This window comes from Sorex fumeus, unplaced genomic scaffold (assembly GCF_029834395.1).
Source record: "Sorex fumeus unplaced genomic scaffold, SorFum_2.1 ptg000081l, whole genome shotgun sequence".
NCBI lineage: Eukaryota > Metazoa > Chordata > Mammalia > Eulipotyphla > Soricidae > Sorex > Sorex fumeus.
The window spans coordinates 14,685,011-14,708,380 of record NW_026606138.1 but is presented as its reverse complement, the minus strand read 5'-3'; the positions used below and the strand labels follow the sequence as shown (position 1 = coordinate 14,708,380).

Genomic DNA, 23,370 nt, shown 5'->3' with positions numbered 1-23,370 from the left:
GAGAAGGGATCACTAAGAAAATGATGGCTGGAGGAATCTGTTGGGATGGGAGATTTGTGCCAAAAGTAAATAATGGAACAAACATGCTGACCTCTCAGTGTCTGTATTGCAAACCATAATGCCCAAAAGTAAACAGAGTATGGGGAATACTGTCTGCCATGGAGGCAGGGGAGAGTGGGAAGGGGGGGCATATACCGGGGATATTGCTGGTGGGAATGTGCACTGGTGGAGGGATGGGTGTTTGATCATTGTGTGATTATAACCCAAACACGAATGCTTGTAACTTTCTCACGGGGAGGGAGGGGGGAAGGGGAGTGGGGGGGGAGGGGGGGAGGGAGGGAGGGAGGGAGGAAGGAAGGGAGGAAGGAAGGAAGGAAGGAAGGAAGGAAGGAAGGCAGGCAGGCAGGCAGGCAGGCAGGCAGGCAGGCAGGCAGGCAGGCAGGCAGGCAGGCAGGCAGGCAGGCAGGGTGTGGCCCAAGCTGCCTCTTCCTTCACAACAAACCAAACACAAATTCCAAACTAGTACATCATCAAATACAAACCAGAGATGAGGGGTGGGAGAGATTATAGCCTTCTATATATCTAAGTGGGGTTCCATCAACAGCACCACAAAGCATCCCAGCACCACCAGGATGAGCCTGAGTGTAGAGCCAGGTAGAGTAAGGCCCTGGGCATCAGTAGGTGTGACCCAAAATTAAAAAAGGAAAAGAAAAAAGAAAAAAGACAGGCCCCAAGAGCCTGTGTCTGGCCAAACTCAAGGACACAGTGACTGCACTGCAAGCCCAAAACCAAGTATTCAATCTCTAGTGCCTCGCAGCCACACTGAAGAGTCCCCGCAGAGCTGCTGTTGGGGCCCTTCCCTGCTCTGCCCCCAGTGTCATCTCCATATCTGCACAAGCCATGTCACGAGGAGGAGTGTGACGTGCTGCGGGCACCTGGGCCAGGTGGGCGATCCCCATGGGAGCATCGCCCACCACTGCACCAGGAGCAAAGGGAAAAGGACAACGGGGATTTGGTTTTCTGTCAGAATCCCAGGCAAGAGCGAGCTGCAAAGCTCCCCCCACCTAGCGGAGCCAGATACAAGCCCCAGCACCCCAGGGTCTCCCCAGCACGGCAAGGGGCAACCACTGAGCACACCCCCAGGACGGCCCCCGAACAGAAAAATGTCTTAAAAGAAAACTAAACAAAAAAAAACATACAAAGTCATGCGGAGGAAGATTTGCTTGCAAATGCAACAAGTGCAACCAATTCTCCGCAGCAAATGCAACCAGCAGAGTAAGAACAAGGGGAATATTCAACTGATCAGGCCCACTGAGTCTCCAGCTACGTCTGAGAAGTCTTTAGGAGAAATGAGCTTCCTAGTCACCTCCCATTATTCTAGGCCACATCAAATGAAGCCTCAAAAGAACCTCACACCCATGAACTCTCAGAAACACTCACCTGTGTCCCACTTCCCCGATCGGTGATGATCCCTCGGTCTCCATCTCTGCTCCCATAGCCTGAAGCATTGCCTCGAGCGCCAGGGGGGCCTCCTCTCACGTGCCCTGATACTTCTCTCCCAGACCGTTCTGCTCGCTCAACCCTGTCCAACAAAACCCAACACATGGTCAAAATACTGGAATTTTAGGGGTCAAAGAGATGGTACAGCAGGTAAGGAGTGTGTAGGATTTGCCTTGTACACAATCAACGCTGGTTTGATCCCCAGAACTCCTGAGCCCTACCAGGTGTGGCCCATAAACAAACCAAAACATGCTGGGACTTTACTAACTCAAATGCATGTTATCCCTGTAGGCAGGCAGCCTGGGGAGGGGTTCAGGCTTTGCATGCAGGAAGCCAGCTTTGATCTGGTACTGCAAAATCCCTCAGCAATGCAGGGACTGTTCCCAAGCACAGAACCAGGGATAGCCCCTGAGTATTACATATGCCCACCCCCACTCCCCAAAAAACACAGTAACACTCAACCTGGCCTCCCGTTTGTCAGAGGACATGGCGCCTTCACTCTTCCAAGCTGCAGGTCGTGATGGGTTGGGGCCAGTGTCCCGGGCATCCCGGGGGTGCCGGGGGTGCGGGATGTCCGACCGGTCGTGAATCATCACTGTCCTCCGCTCATCCCGCTCCCCTCGCACTTCTCGCCGGTCTGTTTCTCTAAGTTCATTTCTTGGTGGAGGTTCGCTTCTTCTGGAGTCGCTGAAACTTTTGGGGTACCTTTCAAAGCCAGTATCTTCTCTGCGCGCAGGACGTGCCTTTTTCCCTTCACTCTGACCAACAAAGCGTTCTCTCCTAGTGGTGACCCAAAACAAAGAAAACACATCCCAAATCACTGCCAAAGGCAAGGGTGCCGCACTGTTCTTAACACTCGAGGCAGAGGCAACACCAAGAGTCCTCGCTCCAAGCTTTAAGGGTTAAGATGATGAAGGTAACACTCTTGAGCATGCAATGGTAGCCAAACACAACTGATTTTTGACTAACAAATCACATTCCAATTAATACAAATACGTTAAACACATAATTTGTCACAACATTCAGCTTTGACTCAAAATACCAAAGATTTCATTAGAAAATCAAACTTAGGGGCCGGAGCAATAACACAGTGGATAGGGAGCTTTTCCCACACAGCAAATCCAGGTTCCGTCCCCAAGAACCCACAATCCCCCGCCAAGCACTGCTAGGAATCACATGATCCCTGAGCACAGAGCGAGGAGTAGCCCCTGAGCACTGCCGGGTGTGTCCCCAAAAGAAAACATAAAAGGAGAAAAAAAAATTCATGCTTATCCCCAGCCCCCAGAAAGGCTCATACATCAGAGGCAACAACCCCAACGTCTCTGCCTACCTGTCAAAGGATGACTGCACGGAGCTCTCGGGAAACCTGCTCCTCTCTCGGTGATCAAAGTCACTGAATCGGTTCTGCTGGCGATAGTCAGATCCATGGCCAAACCGTGCATCTGTATCTAGAGACAACTTCTTATTCTCGTTCCAGTAAGGATCATCTCGCCTTCAAAAGAAACATCTGCTTATATATGTCACTGTACAATCATCAGGCAACACTGACGTGAGCCACACAAACCCAAACTAGGACACAGAGCACTCCCCAAGACTGAGCATCTTCCTCTGAGAACAGACGAAGAGCAACTACTAGTTAACACTGAGTTAGAGTGTTAGAAGGTTATCATAGCTAAGTAAATAGTAAAAAATTGTTTTTAGGGGGCTGGAGCAATAGTACAACAATAGCAATTGCACGTGGCGGACCCGGGTTCGATTCCCAGCATTCGATACTGTCCCGAGCACTGCCCGGAGTAATTTCTGAGTGCAGAGCTAGGAGTAAATCCTGTGCATTGCCAGTGTGACCCAAAAATTAAAACAAACAAAAAAAAAAACCAAGAAAAACTTGTTTTTAGAAAGTATTAAGTGATAAAGAAGAGAAAATGAGTTATCTGATACCATTTAAAACCAAAACTCTAACCAGCAGTCTATAATACAACTCAACTTAAAGTGTGACAATTTTTCAGTTGTATTTGACTTTGTGAAAACCAGAGATAAATCCCAAATATAACTCATCCACTCCAGTGATTTTTCTACTAACTAAACCTCAAGAAGTTATGCTAAGAAAATGAAGTAACTACTCAAATCGATTCCTAAGATCATGACAGCCATTTCTGAACCCTCAGTCCTAGCCTGGAAGAATCTTCAAACTGGACCTGGCTGGAGAATAGAGGGTGAAGTCTGTCGTGGCCGCGTGCCTGACATCAGAGAGCTTTGCCCTCCACAGTGACACTGTGGGCTCACTCTGCTCCGCGCTGACCCATCACCACGACCCAGAGACTTGCCGAGGGCCCTTTGCCAGCACTCGAGAGCCAGAGAACTGTCTCAGAAGGAAGCAAGAGACTACCTGTGATCCACGTCCCGAGGGCGCTTCAGAGAGTTCCTTTTCTCCTGCTCATAGCGCAGCTGCTGCTGCTGCCGCCTCAGCTCCTCCCGCTCCCGGGCAATGCGCTCCGCTTCCTTGCGCCGCTCCTTCAGGCAACACAGAAAGAAGAGCCCGCCAATGCAAAATGGAAACCAGAGGTGAGTACACGGGCAACCTCATACAACCCTGCCAGAAACCATGGGGGGAGGTGGGGAATGGGACAGGACACGGGGACAGGGTGGACATGGGATGGACCAACAGGACAGCATGTAGGACATCTGCCTTCACATGGTCACCCTGAGTTCAATCCCTGGCATCCCATATGGTCCCCTGAGCCCACCAGGAGTGATCCCTGAGCACAGCCAGGTGGGGCCCAAAATCCAAAAGAAAAAAAAGAGGAAAAAAAAGAAACCGTGATAGCAAGCAGCAGGCCAGCATGTGTCTGGGACAAACACATGTGATTTCAGAAATCAGTTATCTAGCCGAGGGCTTTTGCTGGGCAACATTCATGAGAACAGACTGGGTGGGGAAAGGCTGAAACTGGGAGTCACCATTAGCTTTCTCATTTGACTGAAACAAAAGCACCCAAGGGAACTAGAGTCGATTGTCACTAACTAGGTAAGTGCCTGTACCCCCGGGGAGCAATTCCACAGAGAGGCCTGTTTCCTTACAGCCTAGGGTGGTCATTCCCACCAGCAATGCAAAGACACCATCAGCTTGCATTATGGCTACTCTGGACTCACAGTCCTGTGCTCCAACTATCAAGTTGCCATGATATTGCAGAACTTGAATTATGACCCAGTGGCTAGCACAAAATCAATAATAATTGTATTTTTGACTCGTTTCTAATTCATTGTTATCTTTCGGAGACAATCAATGCTCATTGCTGAACTCATTCTATAGATGCTTTACAACAAGTAAAGCAGATTTTAGGGCAAAAGTCACAGGGTTTGGAAAGGTCAGTTATTTAAGAGGAAAAGATTTTCTGACTGCACCTGTTCAATACGAATGCGTTCCCTTTCCAAGCGTTCGCGTTCCATTCTCTCTCTCTCTAGTTTTTGCCTTTCAATTTCTAGGCGCTCTCTCTCTCTCTGTAAGCGTTCCCGTTCTTCCCGTTCACGAATTATTCTAATGCGTTCTCGCTCTCGACGCTCTCTTTCTGCAAGCTCTCTTCGTCTAACAAAAACCAGTATTTAGAAATACTTAAATTATGCTAGCACTGAGTGAAAGAAAATAGTTTTTTGAATTTGAATTTTTCCTTGTGGCTGGCACAATTTTAAATTTTAACTCAACCTAAGTAGTTTTCATGTGAAAGAGAACTCAAAATGAAACTTTAAACACTGCAATATTGTAACTAAGACTGTCAAGTGAACAGCTAAATTTTAGGATAGTTTTTTATGATTCCTGTATAAATAAAAATCCAACTATAGTAACAGTTCATTATTTGACATTTTAAAAACGAGGTAGTCTGCAAACGTGAATTTACAAAACTATAACTCTATCATTCTGGGAAGAGCAATGTCTTAGTATCTAGTGTCTTGTTTCTGCCCTCAGCGAATCGGCCTTCTTTTGATGACTTGAATTTGTAACCTTTAGCTGCCCTTAATGATCCCTTTGGTTTGTCCATCAGCCTGGAAGAGATGGGTCAAGGAAGCATGCTTTTTTGAGACAGGAGGCAATAGCTATTCAAAATACTTAAAAACTGATCACATTACCATACATGATTTTAAGTGTGTCTGTACTATTTCCTCACTCTAAGGCAGCCTTTGTCCACCAACTGTTCTCACTGTCTCTGCCTCTAGGAAGACTGCAGGGCATTCTTAATTATTATAGGCAGGGGGGCCATTACAAGCATTTAGTGGTGGAAACCAAGGACTCTTAACAGGTGGCATTATACAGAATAGCCAAGATAGTCCTGCACAAAACAAAAAATGCGCTCAACTTTCCTAGAATATCTCTAATTCTGTCATGAACCTTCAGACATTAAAACGACATGAATCAAATCAGCTTAAAAAGCACCTGAGTCTGGGCCCTAACACATTTGGTTTACATAGATTAAAGGATGTTCAAAGTTTTTTCTAATTACAAAACAACTAAAACAATCCATTCAGAATTTTCAAGGTTTTCTTCTTCTTTTTTTCTGATAAACAAAAAACTGAAAACAGTAATAGAATTGTTTCAAAGGTATGATGTTAGGACCGAAGAGATATAGCTCAATAGGCTAAGTGTACATACAGAAGAGCATAGAAAACTAGGTAAAACTAACAACCTTTTTCTTGTGGGTTTTCTTTCTTTTCTTTCTTTTTTTTTTTGATAACTCATTATAATGCATTATTGGTTCAGTTTTTTGACCTGATTAGGAAATTTCTGCTTTCTTGAGAAATTTCAAGCGTTGTTCACTGTGTCACGAACCCCGTCATAATGTCAGCAGTGCCCCTGGCCTGCAGCTCTAGTATCGGCCTGTGTTTGAGGCCGTCACATTCTCATGAGTCTAGAGAGGGGAACAAGCACTGAGCATTTCGTTAGATCTCCTGAAGTCAAGCCTAAACATTCATATCTGGAATATATGCTTCATTAACATTAGGTTTCTCTTTTGTATTTACTTTCCAGAACTTGTAACTATCAGCATATTCGGTATCAACTTCATTTCAGGATAGAAAAAAGTACACTGAAACTTTAAGATAAAAGGGGTGCTGGAGGGCCAGGGTTATCATTCAAGTGGTAGGCCACACAGCTGACCAGTGCATATGGCCCTGAGTTTCCTCCTTGGTAACACAGGGGGTGGCCTGGTGGCCCCCGGGCATTGCCAGGCTGGACCTTCATTGAACCATGAGTTCTTTGCCACTGGACCCAAAACGCTTGGCCTGAGGGTCCCTGAACACAACAGATATCTTTGTGAGGAGAAAGATGGGCTCAGTAGCTCCCCACTCCCGCTGCCCTTTGAAAGGGAAGAACGCATTCTGCAACTCCACACACAAAAGGGCAAGGAAGTGAATTCTGAGCAATGCACGATGATTCTTAAGTCACCAGAATAACGTTATGGATAAATGCTGTTAAAAGGACTCCTGGTAGTTCCATTTGCAAGAACCTCCTATGCAACATCCCCAAACCGACGCTGCTGTGCTATGTTCAGAGCAGGCTGCCTGGGTCAGAACTGGGATGTGCTGACACTCACAGAACACACCTTCCTTCACCCGGGCTCGGAGCCAAGCACCACTGTTCTTCTCTACACCTGCTATTAAAGCACTGCAGTTTCGCTGTGCCACCATATCTCAAAGTGAGTTACTTCCTTGAAGGCATGATCTTTATAGTGGCAGCTCTGGCATGAGGACAGAGCCTGAACTCTGAGTCTGAAGACATGGTCTGAGCCCGGCTGCACAAGCCCTGGGTGGACACTGGAGGAGCTGGGCAGCTCCGTGGGCCCACAGGGTTTCCAGTTACTTAAGAGACAACAGACTGCCGAGACGAAGAGAATGAATAAGCACTTAAGTCTGTAAAGTTTAAAATGCAATGCAAACTGAAGAAACTGTTAAGTTTTACAGCACTTTTTGGCAAATCGTTTTCTGGGGGGGAGGGGGGGAGTTTCAGAATCATGGTTTGTAACTACTATAAATATGCACCTAATACTAATAGTAAAGACCAGTACAAAAGAGTTTTCTTCCTACCTTCGAAGTTCCATAGCTCGTCGCAATCTCTCGAAACGAACTAAATGCTCTCTTAATCTTTGCTCCTTCATCTTTTCAAAAGGCAAGATATCTTTCCTTCTGTAGTCTTTGTCCCTCTTTTTATCTAAGCTAGCTCTCTCTTTTTCTTTACTTCTTCCATGAATCTACAGGGGAAAATGAGAAGTTAAAATTATTTGGTATTTTGTCTTTCAATATCAGCCAATCACTGAAAATGAGGCAAGTAACGAACGTCCTTTTGTTCTGATTTTCCACTACTGAAGCAAGCAAGAACGGCTGCGGGCCGAGAATGACCTTCTCTCGGAACACACAGAGCAGCAGGCAGCACCCTCCTCAGAGACTTACTTTCTCGTGTCTTCCTCTCCTGGATGGTCTGCTGTGATCTCCTTTAGTCTGGTCTAATACCACCATGTGTCCTGGACTCTTTGAACCTAAGAGAAGAAAAACCTAGATGAGCAAGTATGCGAAAAAATACAAACTCCAGGGGCCAAAAAGACCATGCAGAGGGTATGGTGCTTGCCTTGCACGCACCCAATCCAGGTTCACTCCCTGGCACCCTGTGAGTGCCCTGAGCACTGCCAGACATGATTCCTGAGTTCATAAGCATGAGGAAGCCCTGACCATCGACGGGTATACAGGTATGCACCCCTCTCAAAAAACAAAAACCTTGGGGCTGGAGCAATAGCAAAGCGGGTAGGGCATTTGCCTTCCACGTGGCTGACCTGGGTTCAATTCCCAGCATCCCATATGGTTCCCTGAGCACTGCCAGTAATGATTCCTGAGTGCAAAGTCAGGAGTAACCCCTGAGCATCACCAGGTGTGACCCAAAAAGTAAAAAAATACACACACACACACACACACACACACACACACACACACACACACACACACAGAGTGCTAAATTAAAAATGCTCAGTCTGGGCTTAATAGTACAGCAGGTAGGGCACTTGCCTTGAACATACCTGACCCAGGTTCTATTCCCAGTACCCCAAATGGTCCCCTAAGTTCCACCAGGGTGGGCTGAAAAAGCTGAAAACTGGAACAGAAGCATTTGAGAAAATGAACATTTTCTTAAAAAAAGGAAAAGAAAAAGAAGAAAAAGCTGAGTCTGGGGTCTAGGAGCAGCACACGCTTCTCAGGGTAAAGCCCCCAATTCAGAACTGGCCCCCCGGCCCCCTCCAAATGAAGCGCAATCTGTAACTATAAATACCATCAGTGACACCAAAATGTACCACTTCAACTACTCAGCTACATTTGTTTTTTCATGCTTGGGTCACACCTGGCGATGCTCAGGAATTACTCTGAGCAATGCTTGAGGGACCATCTGAGATGCCGGAGATCAAACCCAGTTGGCTGTGTGCAAAACAAACGCCCTCTCCGCTGTACTATCGCCAGGGCCCCATAGCTACATATTAATGACAGTTTTAAGCCCATCCAGACTTAACAGTGAAGAACTGTATTTGATGCCCACAAGTAGAATGTCATTCTTTTCCAACTTCCTTCCCCCAAAGTGACTTATACCACCAAAGGTGACACAATCATCTCCACTATCTGCTCAATTCTTCCTTTGCACTGTAAAAAACCTTAACAGTGAACTGCATTTGAGGGGGTTGGAGAGTAATAAGCACAACATACTTATTCGCTTCTTGTCTTCACTTTTCTTCACTGATTCTGAAGTTTGGCCAGTTGCTCCACTATCACTCTTCTCATCTTTATTTTCTATTTTCTTAGCATCCTTGCTTTCTTTCTTTTCAGATTTCTCAGACAACCTCTTCTCTTCTTTTTTGACAGCCGCTTGCGTCCTGACCACATCATCCCATACAAGAAAACAAAGAAAATGAGAACTTCCTTATCAATGTACCAAAACTGTAGCTTCAAAAGTAATCATTCTTACTTGCTACTTCTATCACTTGTATTTTTCTTGTCTCCAGAACATCTTGAACTGATCTTTTCATCATTTTCTTTCTTCAATTCTTTCTTAGAAGGATCGCCTTTAACCTGAAAGATTTAAGTTGGGAGTAGAAAAAAAAAACTGTCAAAGTTCCATCTTTATGGCCCTGGCATCTTGACACTAGAGGCGTTCGTCACCATCCAGAGCCCAGCATACTTGCCTTTTCGACAGAGATCAGCTGTCCATGCAGCTCCGTGCGATGGAGGTGGGCAATGCAGCGGGACACCTCCGTGCTGGAGGACACGGTCACAATGCCATAGCACTTGGCGCCAGGACTCCGGGCGTTTGTGACCACCTTTGCACTCAGAACCTGTAACAGAAGAGTCGACTTTAGATCAGCACTCCTCACACAGGGACTGCGGGCGAGGCAGTCCAAGGACGCCAGAGGTGAAGACCACACAGCAGGTGCGGCACAGATACATGAGGAAAACAGAAACAAAGGAAGGCTGAGAAACACTGTTCTGGAACTACTCCATTCAAATATTCAGGATACACAAACTCAGAATGAAGGGTAAAGTTAGGATCTCTGCTACTGAAAACCTGTATTACATTTTCTGTTATGATTAGAAGCACTTGGAAAATATATAGGGGAATAAATCAAACTGCCAAAAACTTATTTTCTTTGCTTTCCTTCAAATATATGGCTAAAATGTTACATCAACAAAGCAATGGTGTAACTAGTGTATATATAATTTCCAAAAGCAGATACATAACATTTTCAATTAGACTTGGACCAAAAAATGTCTATCTCATAGGCCCAAAAATAGTCTACTGAATTAAAATACCAAGCCCGTGTTTCCAAGAGCAACCATGGACCAGAGAGCCAGCACCAGGCCAAGGGCCTCCACAACAGGCCCCCTGTGCCCAGGGAGAGGCTTCAGGACCTTGTATAAACAACGCTGGCCCCTCCAGAGCACCCCTTGAGGCCCCATTCACCTCCCACACCAGAAAAAGCAACCAAAGAGTCAAGGGAGACAGTTCAAAGACCTGGAGCAGGTGCTCTGGCATGCAGGAGCCAGGCCCAGGCCCCTGGAACACTTCTGGGTGAAAAAGAGAAAACTGCAGGCTTACAAATAGACCTTAGGGCTGGAGAGAGAACACAAGGTTAGTGCACTTGCTCTGCCTGCCACCAACCATGGTTTGATAGCAGCACCAGTACTATGTGCCCCAGTACTGCCAGGACGAAGACCTCAGAGCAAGCCAGGGTTGCCAAAAATCAAAATCAACATCATGACACAAAACCCAATCTAAATATTATTTCATTCTAAGGAGCTCTGAAAAGTTGTGCCAAGCCAAGGATGAGGCTCAGCAGCAAAGCACAGGCCTGGCAAGCACGAGACCTGGGCTCAATCTCTGTACTGCCAAAACCAAAACCAAAGTGAACGTGTGTGTTACTGCATACACCAGTATGCAGACAGTATGCAGAAGTGGCAGACAGTCTCAATTCTGTAGGAACAGGGGCGAGTAAGCAGGAAAGCAAGAGGACATAAGCATACGAAAAAGGAAGGAACAATGTCAGATAAAAGCAAACAGGGTTGTTTATGATGGCAGTGAGTAGAAACTTGACCCTCAAAAAGGATAATTTGCCCCAACTGTGATTTATTACTCCTTTCTCTGTGCTCCAGGGTCATTCCCAGTGGTGTTCAGGAATTAAACAGAGTGGCCAAACAAAGGCAAGCGTCCTACCCATAGTACCTACCCATTCTCTGGCCCCAAGAACAATGTTTTTGGGACTGGAGTTATCAGCACAGCAGGCAGGGCATTTGCCCTGCATGCAGCCAACCTGGGTTTGATCCCCAGCATCCCATATGGTCCCCTGAGCACCACCAGAAGTAATTCCTGAGTGCAGAGCCAGGAGTAACCCCTGTGCATCACCGGGTATGAATCCCTCCCCCCCCCCCCCCCCCCCAAATGAATACTGTTTAAGTTCTAACAATAAGTGGCTAAAGAGAGAAGAAGAAAAAAACAACTACAGTTCATTCTTTTTGTGTTTTTGCTTTTGGCCACACCTGGCAATGCTCAGGCCTTACTTCTGGCTCTGTGCTCAGGAGTCACTCCGGGCACTCCTGGAGTCACTCAGGGGGACATCTGGGAGGCCGTAAAGGACTCCTCGCTATGTTTCTTTCTCTGGCCCGAATCTGAATCACCTTAACGCTCCAACAATTCTCTAAAGACTCCTAAAATCTAACCATCTGTGTGGTACTGATTACTTAGTAGATATCTAAGCAAGTACATACAAAATATAGTAGTGTAAGTCCCTGCTCTAAAAAGGTTTATATTGGTGCAGGTTAAGACACAGATTAAAAGCTAACAAATGTGTGGTAGAAGACCACGGGCCCCGAAGGATACAGACAACCCAGTGGGTTTCCTAGAATCCTGAGTGCTCTCCTCTCTCAGCTTTCCCTGTGTGCCACAAAACTTTTCCTCATGACCCAGTAGCAAGTTTCTCCCCTCAAACTCTGCAACTGCACTCCCTCCAGAGCGCCTATTATGACTTCTGATTTTATCTGTGTAAGTTTTTGTTTTCTCTACTTCTGCCTGAAATCTATACAACAGGGACCACATCAGTTATTTTGTTCCCCTAATTCTATATCCCACTGCCTAATACTCATCTACCTGTATTTCCCAGTTTCATCAAATTAGCCGTGACAAAGCTAAGTGCTAGAAAAATCAAGATAAAGGTAATAACTAAAATTCACTCCATTAAGTGAATAATAATAAGGATTTAAATGTGGCCCCTTAGGGGTCACAGAGACAGTACAGAGGGTAGGGAGCTTATATGTGGCCAACTGGGTTCAAACCCGGCATCCCATATGGTCTCCCCAAGCCCACCGGAAATGATCCCTAAGTGCAGAGCCAGGAGTAAGACCTGAGCATCCCATCAGGCATGGCTCCAAGCCTCCCGTCCCATTCCCCACAGACACAAATACATACAAACTTATACACACACACACACACACACACACACACACACACATTATGCATAAAACTTTCATTTACTGATTCATTGGGGGGAGGATTCCCTGGTTCTGTGACTGGACCAGACCTCTCGTTAGTGCTCAGCAAACAAATATGCTGCCAGGGGTTGAAGTTGTGCTATTTCATAAAAGGCTTCCCAAGGGTCATGAGAATAATAATCAAACTCACCTTTTACCACAGACCTTCAAAACCAGGCCTAACCAGTGCTAAGAAAAAAAAAGAAACTAGAAGATTTTATACAATGCTACCTTGAATACAAGCCTTACTTCAAATGGAAATGCGAGAGAGATCAAAGGAGTAAGAATGTACCTTTCCATATTTGCCAAAGAGGTTCTTCAGGTCAGCAGCTTTGGTGTTGGAAGAAAGCCCACTGACCCAGATATTCCTCGTGGAGCTCCCACCACTGCCACTGGCACTGCCTGCACTCCCTGGAACACAGTCAATGCCAGACATTGAACTTTCTGGGTTAGAATTAGTTTTTACAAAAATATAGGGCCAATTTCTTTCAAAATTGAAAAATTCACTCATTTAGACACCTTAACTTTATTACACCAAGTTCCATGAATGGGCTATTAAGATCAATCAAGTATCAACACCATCCTTTACCTATACCATTTCTTCAAGGTATCTCAGAGTACATATGCATAGGTGCGCGCGCACACACACAGGCACGCACGCGTGCACACACACACATGCATGCACACACACCATCAAACATAGTAACAGACAATACAACCTGTGGGGAAGCAGGTGTGAACCAACTTATACATATCTTGGTGCACAAATTTTGAGTGAAAATGTGTAAGAAAGCAATTTTGTGCCTTGGAGTTTGCTAAGTTTAATAAACCACACTCTTCCACAGCACTGCATCTAAGTGACCATGAAAACTATTGTTTGGGAGTGTACCAACCCACACGTGCTGTGGGCTATACATTCTGAGAAACAGGAGTTTGAGAGGTACAAGTTAGGGGACAGGATCAACTATTTTCAAGAAATAAGGGTTACAATCATGAACAACTTTGCAACTGTGTCTCATGGTGTTCAATTTAAAAAAAAAAAAAAGAATTTATGGGATGGAGTGATAGCACAGTGGTAGCCTTGTATGCAACTGACCCAGGTTCTATTCCCAGCATCCCATATGGTTCCCCGAGCACCGCCAGGAGTGATTCCTGAGTGCATGAGCCAGGAGTAACCACTGTGCATTGCCAGGTGTGACCCAAAAAGCAAAATAAAAAAGGAATTTAAGGGTTAATAACAAAGACTAACCAACCAGTCATTTTCATTCTCTATTATAAACAACAGTTAACAGAATGCTGGAATCAGTTGCAGCTAGGTAATTCTGGCCTTAAAATTAAAAAGATCTTCTAAAGTACATCCATTTTAAGAAGATGCTTTAGACTAAGTAAATGGGTACGTGAGTCACTCCTATACAACTTCCATCCACAAATTATGGTTTCAAATAGAAGGATGCCAGTTCCTAGAATATAGTACTCTAGTTTGTCACTTTTAGTGTTTTTCTTCAAATATATTGCTATAAAGGGGAATTTTATGCTTTTCCTTACCTTGTCTAAAAGGAACAGTGTACAAAGCAATTAATAGTAATGATTTCTATAACTCCAAATTATGTCTACTTAGAACATATTTTTCAATACTTTAACATTTGTCACAAGTTTTTGTTGAAAAACTGTCAGTATCAATTTATGATACAACAGATATCTGATTCATTTTAACTAATGGACTGTGTATTTCTACTCTTAAAAGTATCTATTGAAGTGTTTTAGCTTATGAAATGTTAACTATCACATGTATCTTTGTTTTGCTTTTGGGCTACACCTGGCAGTGCTCAGGGCTTAAGTCCTGTCTCTGTGCTTGAGGATCACTCCTGGAGGTGCTCAGGAGATTATATGAGGTGCTGGGGATTGAACCCCGGTCAGCTGCATGCAAGGCAAATGCCCTACCCGCTGTACGATAACTCCAGCCTAAGTGACAATTTTTAACATCTGGGTTCAGGTACTACCTTCTCTAACCAAAACCAAAATTCTTTTAATAACAGGAAAAGTTCATCTTAGCCAAGACTTAATACATTTAACATTTTTTAGAAAATCTTAACAACCAACCACAACTGTAAGCATATCAACAGTTACTATATCCATCACTAAAATTTACCAGCAGGATAAACTATAAACCCTAGTTTCTGCTGTGGGGGATACACAGGGAGGCAGGGAGCACACACAGCAGTGCTTAGGATGCGTGTAGAGCCTGCGCTCAGCCTGCTGAGCTCTCTCTGGCCTAGGCCTCACTCCTGGAAACTATGGGTTGCAATTCCAAATGGTTGCCTAACTGACTAGTCTGATTTGACGTGACTTGATCTTGATGCTCAGGGCTTATTCCTGTATATGTGCTCAGGGACCTTACGCAGTGTCGGAATCGAACTGAGTTTGCTGTGTACAAGGCAAACGCAGAGCCTCTATACTATCATCTCTCCAGCCATACATAACTTTTAAAATAAATTTATGATTCATGATCAGTTAATGTTTGATACGCATACCTATTTTACATACCCATGTAACCTGGGATCCCACAAAAATTTCTCAGGCTAAAAGGCAGTTGAGTGAAAAACATCTTAAAATGCCCATGACAGGACACAGAGACACCCCTTCTAGCAACACTCATGAGACATTTTAGAACTCAGCAGTAGCCAAAGGGTGCTATGTTCTCTTAAAATAAGTTTTAGGAACAAGTATCTTTCAAGTAGACAACATATGCACTGTATAAAGATACAATCAGACGTTCATTATCCCATGACATCATCAGTGACTCTCCAATAACAAAAAGCAATAAATTGTTTACCTTTAAGCTATCAGAACTGTTTTGCTACATCACTTCCATCAAACCCAAACAGGTCAAATTAGAAAGTAAATTCTGAAGATGAAACTATGACATATTGGCTATGTTAAAAGAAGTGTGTGCCGATTTGAAGAATGAAAATCTCACAGTAGGCACAGATTTTTCTTCTCAATACCAAACTCCATATACATATATATATATGTATTTCACAAATATTAGTAACAGCATAGGGAAACTGGGAGGTGATATGTAGTGGTTTTGAATGACTATGAAAGAAAAAAGCTATTGAATTTATAAAGAAAGAAAAGAAAATATCTACATTCAAGTCCAAATAGCTACTTAGAATACAATGTTAAAACATACCGGTTTTCAGCAGACTCATCTCAGCTGATACATTAAATTTTAATGCTTCAAAAAGTTTGCTGAAAGCTCCAATTCCAGTTTATACAACACCCACTGAGTTTAGTTTTGTCAGTTATTAAGGATTAAATGAATAAAGAAAACCCTGAGTAATCAAATTAAAACAGAAAACAATCCATTACCTTTGTCATCTTTGGATGATGTCTTGCTGTCTTTAGATTCCTTTGAAGAGCTGAAGAAGCAAATCACCAGAAGAATATTCAAAATAAAAAACAAAAAACAAAAATCGAACAGCTTGATATTGACTATTTCAAACTACCGCTATTTATACAAATTAGAAATTGCAGAGGCCTAGAATAGGTTATTTGAACCAATGGTTCCCTTAAGATTCTTGCACTGATTTCCCCAAGATGCCTGAAGATCTAGATTTTTCTGACAATTCTATTCAGTGGATATATGGCCATCTTCTCCAGATTTCAGGACTGGGACTTGACTTCATTTTGTGTTCTTAGGACTGATAGTTGTTCATTAACCATCATCACAAGGATTTTTAAAAATAAAACACAAAAATATTGTCAATTTTGGAAAAAACAAAAACAAAAACCAAAAAACAAAAACCAAAAAAACCAAATGTATGCTGACAATTCGACAATGCAATCAGGACACACTGCATATTACGAAGATCTTGAATTTTTTTTTTAAAGTAACTTATGACGGTCAAAAATATTATAGGCAGGATCATAAGGACTAATTACTGTACAGGGTCTTGAAGCCACCCCCTTAATGTAGAGTGATCTTACTGAATGCTGGAATTCAGTATCGTAAAGAACTGACATAGAAAACAAACCTCTTTGCTTGACCAGAGGCCCCAGTAGACGAGGGCCCTTTCTTCAAAGTATCCTTTTCTTTGTCTCCAGATTCTGCTTTCTTAGAACTTTCTCTGGCTTCCTTCTCGACAGGGTCCCCCTTCACGCAGTCTTCCTTCTTACCATCTTTATGGTTCGCGTTCATCTCGCAGTCCTTGCTTTCCTTCTCCAGGCTCTGTGCGATGGGGGCCTGCCCATCTTTTGGCTTACTTGCTTCGGAATCTGTAATTTTCACATTTTTACCTGTTTCTAGGAGGTCATCACCATCAAAATCCAGAGTGATGGCGTCTTCAGCCTGGACTGTGACCGAGATGTTGTCATCCTCAGCTTCTCGCACAGTTGCATTAGCTTCCGTCTCTTCGTGAGCTGTGTGATCAGCCTCAGCTAGGCTCCCTTCTGAAGGAAGAGGTTTAGATACTTCTTGTGTACCATCACCAGAACCTGCTATATCTAAGAGGATTTAACAGGAATAAATACGGCAAAACAAGAAGTTTAAACAATTTCATATTCATAAGCTAGAAAAGGACCTAGAAAATAGAAAGCCAGTTATTAGCACTGATGGAAGGTTAGGGGAAAGAAACACAAGGGTATTAACTGAGAGAAACAATCCTGTACCCCGGATCACTCATTCTTCATGGAGAACATGACCTCTTACACACAAATACCAAACAAGGAAGGGGGAAAGTGGTTCCAATCTGGGGAGATCAGCTCTTCGTTTCTGGTTGTAAGTTAATGGCACAGAGAAGACTTTTTTCCTCCGTGAGAGAGACAAGTGTGCAGATTTGTTATTCAGTGTTCCCATTGTGGGATTTTACCCTGTGGCCTTCAGGAATTCCCATGATGATGTCTTCAAAGGTCACAGTCTGAGGGTCTCGATCGGCCTTCCAGGCATTTCCGGGCCCCTCATCTTCCGTCTTCTGGGTCAGTTCCTGTGCCGTCCAGACTCATAACACACGGCGACCGGAGGCTCCGCAGGCGAACTGCTCCCCAGTGTCCAGGAAATGGGCTGCTTCCAGTCTTCATCCAGTCCAGCCAGTCCCGGAATGGCCAATTCCGAAGATGACTTGCGTTCCCCCACAACACAGCGGCCTCGGGCCTGGGAGGCTTTCAGTCAGTGGCTTGGCTTCTTCTTGTCTCCAGGGTTTTCATGGCGCTGTGCTCAGAACCCGGCTCCACGTCCTTCCAAGTCCAGTGCAGAATCCTGTGGCTTCTGTCCAAAAGCTCTTCCGTAGTCTTGTGCTGACCACAAGTGTTGCTACTGGCATCTCTGTGGCCGTACTGGACGAGACTGCTCTGCTACAGTGCTAGGACTGTCAGAAGATCGTCAATTCCTCCAAGTGGCAAATGAAAAGTCAGTCTCCTGGTTGCCCACCATTTTTTTTGAACCAGCAGTAAAATCCATTATCCATAATATAAGCACGTATGAGTTACTGCAGTGCCAGTCTTAAGAATGCAATTAACTTACCGTATGCTAAGTTTTTCTTAATAATAAATTAAAACTGGGTTAAATTTTTAAAATGGTGTTGTTCACTACAGTAACTGATATGCACTATTAAGTTAGAATATATTTTAAGTTAAAATGAAAACTGAAATCAACTAAAAAAAATTCTAAAGATGCTAACTTAATTCACTAAATAACTTTAAAAGCAAATGCATTTCAAAAATTAGTTACTTCATGAAATTTACTGTTTTTCTAAACATCAGCCATTCTTAAACTCTACTTAGCATTAAACATACCTTTCTCATTTTCTTCTTCCTCACCATCCTGAAATTTAAAAAATAATCAAATGTAAAATAAATACAAAGAATACTGATTTTGTATAATAGTATAAAATCAATTAAATTAATTTATAATTTAATAATATCAGGGACAGTCATCATTAACAAAATATAGGATAATCCAATCAAACTCAGAACTCTAAGAGAGATGTGGTCCATGCTCGGGATTGAAGAGATGGGCCAACCTATCAATGATCAGCTAAACCATGTACTGGACTACTTTTCAACAGCATCATATTCATTTGAATCATTATCAAAGAGTTGCCAATGAAAGCACCATGATTAGTCTGTGTGTCTCAACAGGAGGCAATGCTAGGGTATTACTAATTCAGCAAAATAGTCCTGAAAGTCTTAACTTGAAGACATACTTTCAAAGGCAAATGTGTTTTACAAATGAAACAAGCAAAAAAATGCTCCTTTTGAGGCATCTCGGAAGTGTCAAGGGTGACTCCGAGAAAGTGAGTCGAAGTACTCATTCCTTTTGATCTGCTAAAAATAAATTTAGAGCAGTCACATACTCCAGTCACTTTTCAATGGTATTTATGCTGCAAGCAATCAAGACAAGAAACTGATATTTTTTTAAAAAACGACTACAAATTTAAAATGTGGTATCTTTACCTAATCTAAAACTAACAGGTGTCCTAGTCTGAAAAGACAAAAAAGGAAATTTCTTTTATTTACCATTAAAATACTGTAAAAATCAGTGAAGTATTTGATGAAGACAAAACCAACATTTTACTCAAAAGTCATAATGAAAAAGTAACGCACAGTCATATTAGAAAAAAAAATGTAACTTTTAGGAGGTGGGGATGGAAAAAAGGGTCCTAAGAATCAAATCCAAGACGTTTGTCCAGCCACGGAGCTGCATCCTATGGCCACCATAGATCATCAGCTTGAAAATAAAAGCTGAGAACAGCTTTCTGCAAGATGCTATCACGCTACGTGGCTCTCAAATCACATCTGAGTGATTCTGCACAAAATTCCCTGGAGGGTCTGCCAAAACTTATCAGATAGAGAGGTCTGGTGTAGAGCCTGAGCCTCTGTGCAGCGTCTGGACTGCACGGATTCTGAGCGTTTACGGACCACACTTTAAGAACCACTCTCATAAAATTTCAGCATCTAAAAGTGGTGACACAATTTTAGATTTGTATAAAGTCACGTGGTATTTTTCTCTTCTTTTGCTCATTTGTTTTTTGAGTCATACCCGGTAGTTCAGGGTTTATTCCAGGGATCACTCAGGGATCACTCCTGGCAGGGCACAGGAAACCGTGTGTGGTGCCAGAAGCCAATCTGAGTCGGCTGCACTCCGGCAAGCACCTTGTCCACTGAACATCACTCTGGCTCCTAAAGTCGACCATTCCCTAAAATCTGTCAAGTATTTTCCCTATGGTCATTACATTCTAAGAAGTCATTTTAAATTATTTCCAACTTTAACACAGTACCCCAGGAGAATGACATACTAAAGTAACTTGAAGGAAACTAAAGATGCGAAAAACAAACAAACAAAAAGCCAAATAAGCCACAAGCTTAAGAATTAGAATAGTCCAAAACAAGAAAACTTTTAGTTGACGGAAATGTGAATCCAATCAATATGTAAGTTCTTTATACTGTCCTCAAGAATATATCAATGAATGGTACTGGAATTTGTTTCTAACCTACAAAACCAGGAAAAGAAAAATGCTTTAGCTGAGGGAGAATGGTAGATGTGGCAACAAAGAATGATTTCTTCTGAAATTGCCAAACATTTCCTCAAAATTCTTTTTTCGTTAAGTGGAGGGAGAAATCTGAACATTTTAACTTTGAACTTTTTCATTCTAAAAAATAAATGTTAAAAAAAAAGTACAAGTTGTCACTCCTTTCTGTACCTGTGATGCCAACAGCACAATTCAAACCAAGGTATGCTTTTAAAGATACAATATTAATAGACTGGAGAATAAAACAAAATTTTTATGTTTAAAAATACCATGAAGCACTCAATTATAAATATCTTTCTAACTGTAATTCATGGTGATTAAAAGAAAACAAAAAGATACTATGATGCATAAAATGTATTCCTTTCGACCACCGTTTCTGCCAATTAGAAATGCTATTTCTAGCTGCTATGAGAACCTACACATTTTTATATTTTATCCTCATGACTCAACATGTCTTCGAAGGCTTTCGTAACTTTAGCTTCCCAAAACAGTGGTAAAACTAGTTTGATAACATATACTTAAATGCTTCTTAGGAAAAGGGTCTGACCCAGCTCTGAAAATGAAAACCAGTTACAGTGAGGATAAAGCACAAAAAAACAGGGTTAGTAGAAAAGATGAGGCTCAGCTCAGGACATATCTGTCCTCCTCACAGGAGGTCTACCAGTGCAGGCAGCAAACACCCAGAGTTTTCAAACAAAAACCCTAAGGAAGGCCCTAATCTTTGTAGTAAGAGAAAGCAGGAAAGTTTACATGTCTAAGGAATAGATTTTCACAAAGTGATATGCACCTTTTAAAAAATTCAATTCACTCCCACTGAACTTTTTGTTCCTAAAGAAAACAGTAAACAGGTAGCAACAATAATAAAATTCACTTTTTGAACTTATCTCAAAAAAATAAGGTGACTTCACATATGAAAAGGAGGCTAAAGCTTTCTGTAAGGTAACACTCTAATTCTTATCTGGCCCCGATTCAAACCCAAGGTTCCCAGAGAAAGCCAGAGGAAGCTCCTTGACTTTCCTCCCGCCCTTGAACAGCAGTGGCTCTAAGAGACAAAGACAAGCCTATGCCTTACTTTTCCATTTAAAGGTGTTTACCACTTACTCTACCCCTGGTCCCCTGGGTTAATCTGTGACTCTGTGTGTGTGCGTGCGCGCGCGCGCGCGCGCGCCGTGCGTATGCACATATACTATGTAGAAAGAACTGGAAGATTTCCTTTCCCTTAAAAACTGGATGTAAACACTGTATTAGCCAGACTATTTAAAATAAACCTTCAAAAAAACCTAAACTGCTGACGGCTATGTCCTCGGGTAATACATAAAGACTACAGGCTAACATCAAATACAAATATGCAGTAAGTAGAAACTAAGTGCTGAATGAACTGTCTGGTCTTAGGAGGAAAGACAGAACTGCTCCTATTCAACGGATGTGAAGAATCAAGTCACATGGAGGGAGGCACAGAGCTTGGATGACAGCGACCAAATTTTGCCTATAAAACTGAGATAAAATGAGACCTAAATAAGATATTAAATATATCATACAAATGGGTGCAGAAAATTCTCAGAGAAAGCTTCGGGGGGGGGGGGCAGAAAAACAGTCCAGGGGTTATCGCACTTGCCTTGCAAACAGTCCAGGGGTTACAGCACTTGCCTTGCACACAGCTGATCTCCGTTAGATCTCTGGTGCCCCTTATGGTCCACCTGAGCCCTGTCAGGAGAGACCTCCGAGGACAGGAGCAAGTCCTGTGCACAGCCAGGTGCGGCACCAAACAAAACCAACCCTCCCCCACAACCCCCCAAAAGAACAAACCAAAAAAAAGTACAAAAGCTTCAAGGAGGTAAGTCTGGCTTTGAGAAATTTAGTGAACACTGGGCTGGAGCGATAGCACAGCGGTAGGGCATTTGCCTTGCACGCAGCCGACATGGCCGACCCGAGTTCGATGAGTTCGATTCCTCCGCCCCTCTCGGAGAGCCCGGCAAGCTACCGAGAGTATCTCGCCCACACGACAAAGCCTGACAAGCTCCCCGTGACGTATTCAATGCACCAAACACAGTAACAGTAAGTCTCACGATGGAGACGTTACTGGGCCCGCTCGAGCAAATCGATGAACAGGAGGACAGTGACAGTGACAGTGAACACTGAGTATATGAAGGGCAACAGAGAAAGGAGGAGTGAAGAGATGAGCTCAAGGCCCCACAAGCCTTAACAGGCACGAGCCCAGGATCCAGCCCAAGCACTCCGTTTCTCGCCCTCACTGCCCGCCCCCCAAAACCACGAAACACCAGCGTTCTGACTGAGACTAGAAGACGAACATTAGTAAATACAATATTCTAGAGAAAACAATAAGGAAAATACTCAAGTAACTGGGATCTTCAAGATAGTCAAGTATTACAAACAAACCAGCCATCTCACCACTAGGCCAACAACTGATGGATCCTTGGAACAATCAAGCAGGAAGTCTGTATAATGTTCATTCATAGACTGAGGAAATGACGAAAAGTCTGCCCAGAGTCTACTTTACGTAAGTAACAGAAGTGGAACTTGAACCACATTCTATCTCATTTGACAAAGTGTCAGGCTGAGGCGTAAATGCTGAGGTGCAGGGCTGGAGATAGTGCGAGGGGGGGCCGGCCAGGACCCCATCCACTACAGGACAAGGCTGTCTCAGGTCACAAACGGGCGCAACGGCGCACTCTCAACAAACCTTGTCTGACTGCTCAGACCCCGAGAAACAGTAACTACTGTAGAGAACAAAGCCAGAATCCGCAGCGGCCATGGAGAACACAAGGGCGGCCCAACGCCCTCAGGAGGGAGGCCCGGGAGTCCCCGTGCCCTCTGCTGTAGGTCTAGAGCACTGCTGAGTGCAGCCCAAAGACCAAGAAATAATTAAGGGGAAATTTTAAGTTTTAAAATTAAGATTTCTAACCTGGGGGGTGGGGGCTGGAGAGATGGCACAGAAGTTCAGTGTTTATCTGGAGTGAATCCCCAGAATCCTGGGTGTGGCTGCCATCAGCAACTTATCCTCATTGTGAGAATCATCTGAGAATCATCTGGAGGGACCTTCAGGGTTACTGAGCCCATCCACCACCCCCTACCCTGTAATAACATTTGGGTTCTTTTTAGGAGGGGAGGGGATGGGAGGGGAGGGGAGGAGCCAAACTTTTTATTTTGAAATAATTACAGAGAAGCTGCAGATCAAAATTAAGTTTCAAAAGGGCTACTTCAATTTTGAAAACAAATTTATCAAGTATTTACATAAACAACACATAGTAACTGTTTTAGCCTAGGGTGTAATTACACTGGGTGGAAG

The 23,370-nt window shown here is 43.5% G+C and overlaps 1 protein-coding gene across 2 annotated transcripts in view; it reads right to left on the bottom strand.

Annotated features, from left to right (window-relative positions):
* SLTM (SAFB like transcription modulator) overlaps positions 1–23,370 on the bottom strand; it is a 50,153-nt gene that overhangs the window by 4,825 nt on the left and 21,958 nt on the right. Inside the window, exons 6-19 of one of the 2 annotated variants that reach the window (XM_056130681.1) lie at positions 18,328–18,355; positions 16,572–17,040; positions 15,907–15,956; positions 12,827–12,945; positions 9,699–9,848; positions 9,482–9,585; positions 9,223–9,389; positions 7,933–8,018; positions 7,570–7,733; positions 4,900–5,080; positions 3,887–4,011; positions 2,831–2,992; positions 1,963–2,280; positions 1,441–1,582 (exon numbers count right to left, since the gene is read on the bottom strand). In XM_056130681.1, the coding sequence (XP_055986656.1) occupies positions 1,441–1,582; positions 1,963–2,280; positions 2,831–2,992; positions 3,887–4,011; positions 4,900–5,080; positions 7,570–7,733; positions 7,933–8,018; positions 9,223–9,389; positions 9,482–9,585; positions 9,699–9,848; positions 12,827–12,945; positions 15,907–15,956; positions 16,572–17,040; positions 18,328–18,355 (2,265 nt within the window). The remainder of the gene's footprint in view (positions 1–1,440; positions 1,583–1,962; positions 2,281–2,830; positions 2,993–3,886; positions 4,012–4,899; positions 5,081–7,569; positions 7,734–7,932; positions 8,019–9,222; positions 9,390–9,481; positions 9,586–9,698; positions 9,849–12,826; positions 12,946–15,906; positions 15,957–16,571; positions 17,041–18,327; positions 18,356–23,370) is intronic. The other variant, XM_056130682.1, reaches the window with a different exon arrangement.